The 10,665-nt window shown below is 36.3% G+C and overlaps 1 protein-coding gene across 1 annotated transcript; it reads right to left on the reverse strand.

Moving 5' to 3' along the window:
* Positions 1-3,051: 3,051 nt before the first annotated feature.
* On the reverse strand, positions 3,052-10,327 carry LOC117378519 (tRNA selenocysteine 1-associated protein 1-like). Its single transcript, XM_033975132.2, has 9 exons — positions 10,143-10,327; positions 7,857-7,954; positions 7,437-7,536; positions 6,929-6,978; positions 5,780-5,911; positions 5,292-5,408; positions 4,398-4,602; positions 4,064-4,118; positions 3,052-3,954 (listed from the first exon to the last, which is right to left on the reverse strand). The coding sequence occupies exons 1-9, from the start codon at positions 10,164-10,166 to the stop codon at positions 3,794-3,796; spliced, it is 942 nt and encodes a 313-aa protein (XP_033831023.1). The 5' UTR covers positions 10,167-10,327; the 3' UTR covers positions 3,052-3,793.
* Between the last annotated feature and the right edge of the window lie 338 nt (positions 10,328-10,665).

The following is a 10,665-nucleotide window of genomic DNA, read 5'->3' on the forward strand; positions in this document are numbered from 1 at the left end:
CGTTATTTATCTTGCAGCCTACAGCGAAGGAAGGGCTTGTTTGGATTATGGTTTCTTCATTGTCTTCCCATAGCACGGTGCGGTGTCTAAATATTGGCTTTGTACAGTCCAGGCATCTGCTCTGTTGTTTGAAGTATTCATTCTGCTGGCTGTTCACCGAGCCTATTAATTAAAGAGCTCGCCAAGTTTGATCAATTCTGGTTTATTCAGCCAGATGTCACAACAACAGTGGGCTCAAGAGGATTCAGAGAAGAGACAATTCAAGAAGGAAACAAGAGGACAGATAACATAACAGATGACATAAGTAGGCTATAAGAGTTTTTGAACCACAAATCTAACCGTGAACGTCTGGTTAAGGGACAAATGGTTCAAGCTATATCTGTCTCAAAGTATATTCACTTCAGTTCAATGTTATTTATATAGCACATTTAAAAGCAACTTCAGCTGGCGAAAGTGCTCCACATAAAAGTCAAGAAAAAACAAATATACTGAGAATATGATGCACAAGAAAAGAAAAAAGTAAAACACCAAGCTATCCAGTGTAGCTAGTATTAAATGCCAGGGAGAAGAGGTGAGTTTTCAGTCTAGTCTTAAACTGTGTTGAGGGCTGTGAGGATAACTATAACAGCTCAATACTAATCTTAGGCTTAAAGGAACTGTATGTAGCCTGCAGATAGGGGACGCATACAAGTTTTTCTCATTCTCAGTATAGGCACAGGCCAAGACTCATGTGAAAGCTCAGAACTTTCTGTGTTGGTCACACAGGTAAAGGGATTCTGTTTAAGAACTCGCTGCTACTTTCTGTGTTTTTGTACTTTTCTTCTTAACTTTTTTCCCCACAAACTGCCACTTAACTCATTTAAAACTATGATAAATATTTCCCACAGGTACTATCTCACCAAATCAAGTCATTATTTAAAAAAAACACAAACTTGAAAATCATGTCATATGCACTTTAAGCATTAATGCATGAAGCCTACAGGACACACACCATATACACAGCCTTTGTGTTCTTGGGACAAATTCACCGGAGCAGATACTTGCTGTGTTGGTGTGAGTGTGTGATGGTGAGGAGGGCAGACTGTAAAGACACTTTCACTTCCTGAATAAGACTAATGCACATTTGTATTTTCTGATCATTTAGCATGATTTACCAGCTGTTTTTCCACATTTGGTGATGAGTTGCTGACAGTTCCTGTCTTTCAAACAGCAGAGACAACATCTGCATTCTACCCGACGAGAATATAAAGTATAACAGTGGATTAGCTATTTGCATTTTTAAAGGAACCGTATGCATGATTTTTATTTTAAATTATATAAGCATGGTAACTGTGTCCTCAGATATGATTTAGACTTTTTCAAATATAATTTTTACTGCTAACGGTTTTAATGATGATTAAGTCTTCATTACAAAAACACTGGACATGACCCAATTTTTTGGTATTTTGGTTCTCAAGACATAAAAAAAAAGGTACCACAATCACAACTGAACCTGGTGATGGGGTTTAGATAGTGACAATTCAGATCAGAGAGTCCTTTAAGATTTAAATGAACTGGGTGTCAACATTGAAACTGGCAACTCAAATGAGAGACTCATGTTTGACTTGGCTTTTTTGACTTGGCTTCTGTCCTTTTTCTGTATTTGACTGTATTTTGTGTATGTGGTATTTTATGTTAAATGTGACCATCAACCTGTCCAGGGACAACAGATGGAAACTAGCCTGTGGCTAAAATCTGGCATATTTACATATGTATCTTATGTTCATTAATATGCACTGTCCCTTTTCTAAATAAATAAATAAATGTGAGGCTTTCTGATTGGATTATTGTCTAGAGAACCAAAAAAAACTAATTATAACATAGCCAACTTGCCCATCATGTCGAATGTTTGTGTAATTAAGAATAAATCGACATTACACTTGTTATCAGTAAAAGCTATATTTGATTTGAACATGTTTGCTTTGTATCTGGGAACACAGTTAGGTCATGTTTTTGGAATTTAAAATCAAAAGCTCGTATACAGATTACTACATTTTGGTAAAATGAGTAGTCTAACCTCAATAACTGATCATATGCACTTCATAAACTTAAATGACTTTTCCAATAAAACATATTTAGCCTATACATAACTCACATTGGTATTATAGCCATGACATATCCACTCATATTCTCATAACCTAAGAGGATTTTCTCATATTTAATCCACAGGTCAAAGCCCTTCCCCCTCATCTGGTCATAGCATATATAATATTTAATGTCAAAGTATTAAATGCCTCACTGGCAGGAATCTCTATATGCTAAACAAACACACGAAACATACGCAATACAAGTTAGTCCAGCTGTTTATTTGAAGCACAATTTTTATTTCAATAGTTTGTACCACAAAATAAAGGTTTAGGCTCCATCAAGTGGGGGTTTGTGATACTGCAGTTTGCTTCAGAATTTGCGATCTGTATGTGAGGAAGTTCCAAACTTCTGATCCTCAAATGGTGAACCTTATTATTTGTTTGAGATTGGCTCCACAAATGTGCCAAGTTAATCTTATGGTTTAAAATCCTTACAACTGACAACAATCACGTCTTTGGGGTTGAATAACGGCATCACGTTCTGAAGGTATTGTAGAAAAATAAATCACTTTTGTTTATTTATACTGACAGAAGACGCTGAACTTTGTGCCAGTTTTTGTTTCATGTGAGTTGACCCATTAATTACAGAGATAATAAAGTCCCTGTACCTGTTTTATTTTGACCATGTATTAGTCTCAGGTTAGTGTCCCAGTAGATATATTTTATGAGCACCTCTTAAGGTAAAAAAAAAAAAAAAAGTCTGCTGTGTTCTGTGTCAAACTGGAAAGATTTTTTCTTGTTGGATAGTCAGCAAGTGCACTGTTAGCATGCTAGTTGCTGGAAATACTGTGACAATGAAATTTTGCTCTGGTTTTTGTGTTGTAAAAAACATTTAAACTCATTACTGTAAATAATTAGGATGCTCAGAATACATAAGCGAGCAATAACTTTAAACTGTTTACAATGATTTTCATGTTTTTAAAGACAGTAAAAATCAAGTACAGTGCCTTTAATGTAGAGTCATTTTCAGAAACATTGGCTGATACATTAATATCAAAGTATTTCTACATTTTAGCACATTGGGAATGCAAAATAGTACAAGTTAGAGTAGAAGCCATTTTGAATTGTGTACAAATTTACACTCAAACAGAACCTTTAAATCTACAACCTGAAGCATCTCCATTGATTAAAAATATGCTCTATGATGGAGAGGCTCATCAAATGTTCTATAGTTTAGCAACAAAACTTAACAAAATATTATTTAAAAGTGCATATGACAGGTTCATGTTTTTCTAATTATGACATATCACAGGTATGGTACCTATGATAAATATTTATGATAGTTCACATGAGTTAAGTGGCAGTTTGTTGAAAAAAAGTTGAGAAGTAAAAAAAAAAAAAAAAAAAAAAAAGCTAACACAGAAAATTCTATCCAAAATGCACAATTTATGCAGGAACACAAAAAACACATTTTTGAGACAGTTTAAATCTGCTTTTAAAAGGAACTGTATGTAGCATTTACCCTTAGTTTAAAAAAGATACTCAATTTCAGCATTGAGACAGGAAACCAAAATGAGAGACTCATGTGAGGCTAAATACTAAAGAAAACTATAGTCTAACCAGTCATATGCACTTTAAGCATGTGGTTTACAAAAAAACATTTTTTATTTACAACTGAATACAAAACTACCCTTCCTTCTGCCTGCAGTCCATAGAGCTGTGTGTGCTCAGGCTGTGATGGGCTCAGGCACCAGGGACAGCAGATAGTCCTGCTCCTGCTGGAAGTCCTCAGGAGCCCAGTGTGTCTGGACCAGGGCATCGTACAGCTCCTCACTCTGCTCCATGCACTTCCTGTTCTCCTCTGCTATGTCCAGCACTGGGTTTGGGTCTGCAAGAGCAAATAAACTTTTTTTTTGAGATATTCATGTTTTTGTCTTCATTGATGTTTGTGCAGCTTTCATTTTGACTGTTTTTTAGTCTAAATATATGAAACTCACCTTCAGTTCCATCATCCTCTGGGACAGCTGCCTCCTCCTCTCCTGTCTCTCCCTCCTGAAACACATGCAGTATTCAGTCCTGACTAACAGTTCAATTTCAATGCTCCTTGCTATAAAATTGTAAACATGTCAAGATGGTAATAAGGATTTAAAAAAACGTTTTGGTATTTAGATTGGTGGATATGAAATTTTCTCAATAGAATCATATTTACAAATAAATTGAAGTGATTTTTACCCCGTTTTTCATTTGGGGTCTATTGCAGTATATTTTAATATTGAATAATTTGATTGATATATTATGTAATATTTAAAGAAGACTGCCCAGCCTTAGTACCTGCATGGCGGCATACTGTGAGTAGTCATATCCAGGGTAGTATCCAAAGGCGTTCTGGTCGTAGCTCCAGGAGGAAGAGGCGGGGTAGCCGTAGCCGTATGCGCTGTACTGGCCATAGGGGTCGTAGCTCTGGCTGTAGGCCGAGCTGCTCCATGTTTTGGTGTCGCTCTGGGTGGTGGATGTGGTCTGGGGTTTGTTCTTTAAACTAAAAACAAGGACAAAAAAGTGGTGTCATTGAATCATAGGTCTGCCACAGTGACACAATTTGAAGTACGACATACGATAAAACTAAATTATGCCACTGACACAAAAACTCTAACCCTCGAAAAACTATTCTAAATGTGAAATATTGTTAAAAATATTGCTTAAATAGCAAAATGAGCACTGTTAGTAATCAGTAGTCAGTCAGATTACTTTGCAAAACTTATCTGATTACTCCTTCTAAATGTAATCTAATTACAGTATATATTATATTATAGTCAGAAGTTATTAATTCAACCTTCTGCAGCTCAAATCTTATCATATAGTTAAAAAATAACCCCAAATTTCCCAGTAGTGAAAAGAAAATGAACATACGATAATACTATTCCTGCAAAAAAATGTTTCCATCTATCATATATTGAACGACTGATATAGTAATTATGGTGACCTATTGTATAAGCAACTCTTGAGGTCAAAATAAATATGCGTATAACGGTTAGCACGCTAACAAACCTCCACTCTGCTCTGAGAGGTGTGAAAAGTGTTTATAAACTCATCGTGGTGAATAATTTGGATGGCCACAAAGCAAAAGGTATGTGAGGAATAACTTTGGACATCTGCAAACTGTTTAAAATGAACAAGTTCTGTTTTCCACATTTAAGTAATGAGAACTGGTCTGTACAGTGATCTTACTTGTTAGCAGCGAGGCTGAGTCTGAGAGGTTTACCTCCCAGTCCCACAGCCCCCTGACACTCATCCAACGCCCGCTTCTGCAGACGCTCGTCTGGGAACTGTACAAAGCCACAGCCCCTAGAAAGCACATAAGACAGAGGAATTTGATTGAGATATTTTGAGATTAATTGTATTCTACACCAGTCATGTGGCAAGAAAAGTTGAAAAATAAAAGGAAGTAGTACTGAATTCTAAAAAGAAATTTGTCCTCAATGCACAAAATAAGATCCAAAATCCAGGGACAATTTATGTACAGAAACTTATTTTATTTTAAGTGTCTGAAAAATACGTAAAAGTATAAATCTAACCAAAATGAAATAAAAATTAGTTAACATGGTTATATTTTAGATTGAACTATGTTTTAGTGAACTGGATAGCCTAACTTGTCACATGCACTTTAAATTGTATAGAGTGATCCATAGTTGTGAAAAGAGAAGAGCAGTACTGACTTGGAGTTTCCCAGATGGTCCAGCACCACCTTCCCTCCACGGCACTGGGGGTAGCGGTTATAGAAGAACTCATACAGCATCCCATCATCCACTTCTGGTGTCAGGTCTCCCACAAACAAAGAGAACATGGGCCTATACACACAAACAGACAAGTGCATTAAACATGGTTACAATATTTTAATATAACAGTATTTTTAAAACTATACTTCTACATGGTATTAACTGCTAACATGTAACATATTTAGATCACCATGTTACCTTTGTTTTGTTTTGAAAATGCTAAATTTGGCATAAATAACACATTACAATGTTTAATAAGTTTTAATTTAGTTTTTGATGCTCTGGGTCTTGTTCTTCCTTTCAGAGCGCTATAACAACACAATCGCTGTGCATCCCACTAATGAAACTACTGCACATGGCATCAGGTTTGTGAAGTTGTAGTGATAATGCTTTATGTCCTGCTTTTGTATATTCATGAAAAATTGCCATGATATAGTCTTGTGGGCTGAGTCAAACAAGCTTGTACTGCTAACCATGAGGAGGGTTTGAATAATGCCCATAAAAGATCGCCAAAATACTGAAACATCCATGGATGACATCTAAAAAAGAGTTAGTTTTACCTTTCATATAATGAAAAAAAAAATCTACCAATAACAATTTTACAACTTTTCTAGAGTAGGTTCTGCCACTTGTCTCCATGGAGTTGCTTTGCCTTAAATGTTCCACAGTGTAACATTAACCTTATCTATGTCCATGGAAATAAGCAGGTAATGCCATTAGGCCAAGTTATATGTCAGATCTGGGGAGAGAAGACCTCGCTTACAGTAAGAATGCATTTGTGGAACTGCAACTGAATATATACAAAACAAGTGAAACCATGAAACAATCCAGACAAGCAATAATATCTCCGAGGAAACAAGATCCCACCACCAGATAAGAAAGAGTACCTTTAAATCTTCAAATTCTTTTGTTTTTTTGTCTTCCAAATACAGAAAATATATTCTACATTCTAATTTTGCACATTTTCAAAACAACAACTTTGATATCATCTTGTAGGAGATATAGTGCTCCTCTAATTAAAAATACAACTCATGTTTGTGGGTTAAACAAAAATATCATTATTACGGCAAAAATAGTATAAACACTCACCCAATGTCTTGCTTTCCAAATGTGGCTCTGTTCAACTTAAACCTTGTTGGCTGGAAAAACAAAATAAAGGTGTTTTTTGTATTTGTCTTTACCAAAACATACAAAAACAAATGCATACAAAATTATGGCTGCAACAATGAATGAACTATTAAAAAGAATCGTAGGTATATTTTGATTTACTTGTAATCCCTCTGGACTATACAGACTCAAACACATGCCAACAGACCTTTTTATAACGAAGAAGACATAACTCAAGTTCAGATGGGAGTGATTGGTGAATCAATCAGGGAAATTAGGAAAAAAAAAAACATCACAGGGGACTGAAAAACATTGTGAATTTCTGCAGAATGAATGAGCGAAGCACTAAACTCTTAATTGTTTTAACGATGCATAATAATTGATTAAATTGGGAACTGGGGGAAAATACTGAATAGTCGACTATAAAAATAATTGTTACAGCCCGACATAAAATGACAGAATAAGGCCCTATCATTATAAATAAACTGACTGGGTTTGCTCCGGGGAGTGGCTTGCCATTGATCTTGCGCAGACACCTCTCGGCCGTGCCCTCGTCGGTCATCTCCACAAAGCAGTACCCCAGAGCACCCCTGGGACATAACAGGGGACATGGTTAGGTCATGTACAGCAGCTACAGGCCCAGTGCTGTGTGTCAGGTCATAGTTTACATTGATAGGACTAGAATGTTTCATTAAATGGAGGCAATATGATTTTCCAGAGAACCACAGTTTACCTTAACCACACCTCTAATTACCCAGAAGTCCCACTCTCTCAAACCCCCACCCCTTGTCTCCGGTGTGTCTTCACCTTTAAGGCATCACCACCTACTGAATACCACACTCAATACAGGAAGACCAGTTCCTGCACATCACAATGTACAGTGTGACTCAGTCTGGAAGTCTGGGCTCACCCTGTCATCTTGTGGCGGATGATGCGTACGTTGACTACAGTTTCACCCATGGTGGCAAACGCTCTGATGATGAACTTCTCATCCATATAAGGCTCCAGCTGGAGAGAGTACAGGAATCAGCGTATTTAGATTTATACATTACATTTCTTTCATAATAAAGATCAAGATCATTCCACAAAACATGGGATTCATGAATAGTTTTGCTATGCTATCTAAAAATGACTTCAATTGTGCCATTGTATTTCACTTGTAATTACAGTATTTCCCAAAGGTTTATAAAACTATGGTGGCCCAGGCAATCGTTATTTACCCCGCAAAAAAGTATCCAATAGTATATAACTTATTGCCTCTACAAATAAAAAAGAACAAATTAAAGAGTACAGTACATAATGTTACTTCTATACATTTACGTTATTACAACAAGTAAAAGGCTTTTTTTTTATACAAACTTATTATTCTGCTTGTTTTAGACTATGGGGAACCACTGTGGTGTCCTCTATTAATGAGAAGCAATATTTGTTGAATGACAAAGTTGAAACCAGAAATTTACATACACTACAGAAAAAGACCCATACTCTTTTTTTTCCTCACTGTCTGACATAAAATCAGGCTAAACTTTTCCTGTTTTAGGTCAGTTAGGATTTCAAAAAATATTTCTATTTGCTAAATTCCAAAATAATTAGAGAAGGATTTTTTTTTGGCAATGTTTCGTTACTTTTTTCAAAGTCTTAAAACCCAAATGATGTCATGTCTTTGAAAGCTTCTGATAGAAGTATTGACAACATCTGACTTAATTAGAGACATACCTGTGGATGTATTTGAAGGTACACCTAAAACACACTGCCTCTTTATGTAACATCAGGGAAAGTCAAAAGAAATCAGCCAAGATATCTGGAAGAGAGTTGTGGACTTGCACAAGTCTGGTTCATCCTTGGGTGCAATTTCCAGATGCCTGAGGGCACCACATATATCTATTCAAACAATTATACGCAAACATAAACACCTTGGGAATGTCTATCCATCATACCGCTCAGGAAGGAGATGGGTTCTGTGCTACAGAGATGAATGTGCTTGAAAAGACCTTGTGAAGATGCTGGCTGAAGCTGGTAAGAGTGTGCCATTATTCACATTAAAACAAGTACTGTACCGGCATGGGCTGAAACGTTACGTTTGGAGGAAAAAGGGCGAAACTTGCAAACCTGACAACACCAATCCCAAGTGTGAAATACAGGGGTGGCAGCATCATGGTGTGTGTTTTTTTTTTTTGCTGCAGGAGGGACTGATGCACTTCACAAAATAGCAGGCATTATGAGGAAAGAACATTATGTGGAAATACTGAAGCAACATCTCAAGCCATCAGCCAGGAAGTTAAATCTTGGGCACAAATGGGTCTTCCAAATGGACAATGACTTGAAGCATACTGCCAAACTGGTTATGAAGTGGCTAAACAAAATCAGTGTTTTGTAGTGGCCTTCACAAAGCCTGATCTCAATCCTATTACAAATTTATGGGCAGACCTGAAAAGGCATGTGCAAGCTAGGTTACACCGGTTCTGTTAGGAAGAATGAGTCAAAATTCCTGCCAAATATTGTGAGAAGCTTGTGGAAGGATATCTAAAACATTTGACCCAAGTCATACAATTTAAGGCAATGATACCAAATAATAATGAAGTGTATGTAAACTTCTAGCTTTGAAGAAAGTAATGAACAATTGTCCAAAAAATTCTTCTCTCGTTGTTCTAACTTTTAGCAAATAGAAATTTTGGTGATCCTAATTGACCTAAAACAGGAAAAGTTTAGTCTGATTTCATGTCAGACAGTGAGAAAGAAAGCGCATGTGTCTTTTTTTTTTTATAGTGTATGTAAACTTCTGGTTTCAACTGTATTTGCGTGGACTGATCACAAATGAAGTGTTCACACTGTAATTAATTACTATTTCACAATGGGATCATAGCTTTAGTTGAAGGTTTAAAACTGAACACGATTTTTTAAGATACTACTACTATTAAAAGTTGGTAGTTTGTGTTGTTGAGTATCAAGGAAGAGAAGTAGTTGGATCGAAACGTGCGTAAGACCCGGTCTGCACGTGATTATTATATTTAAAGTATTATCATCAGTACTGTCGATAGTAATGAAGGAAGAAAAACGCTTTAAAGAGGAATACAGAGGTTGTTTCCAGGTTGTCTATCCTGCTGAATCCCTTCATCAGAGTGGCTAACGTTACAACGTGCCCAAGGAGGCAAACTTCGTGCTAAAATAAGCGTAAAAATGACACATAACTACTTACGTTTCCCATCCACAGCGTGCTCATGATGCCGATCAATCTGACACTTTTATCTCCAATAAAACAAATACAGACAGCTGTTTCACACAAAGTTTACATGAACGTGCTATCATGCTATCCGCAGCTAGCATACAGCACGCACCGGTTACGTTTTTGCGTCACAAGTCACGCACTTCTTCTTTTGGTTTAACGGGTTTTGGGGATACTCTACCGCCGCCTGCTGGACAAAACATTTGTAACGTAAACGAGCTTTCCAATTTGCAGAGGTGGTCCAAGTACTGTATTTCACAACTCTAGTAAAAGTAAACATACATCTGGTCAAATATGATTCCAATACAAGTATGTTAAGTTACTCAGACAGATTATAAATCTGCAATAATAAACTAAAATAAACTAAACTTAACTAAAACTAAATAATTTTTTTAATCTTTTTGTATCCATTCTAAAGTCACAGTATGTAACCTTTTAGCCAAAACTATACTTTTTCCTTTTTGGATGTTTTTATTGTATTGGAAAAACATGTGTC

Source organism: Periophthalmus magnuspinnatus, chromosome 11 (genome assembly GCF_009829125.3).
Source record: "Periophthalmus magnuspinnatus isolate fPerMag1 chromosome 11, fPerMag1.2.pri, whole genome shotgun sequence".
Lineage (NCBI taxonomy): Eukaryota > Metazoa > Chordata > Actinopteri > Gobiiformes > Gobiidae > Periophthalmus > Periophthalmus magnuspinnatus.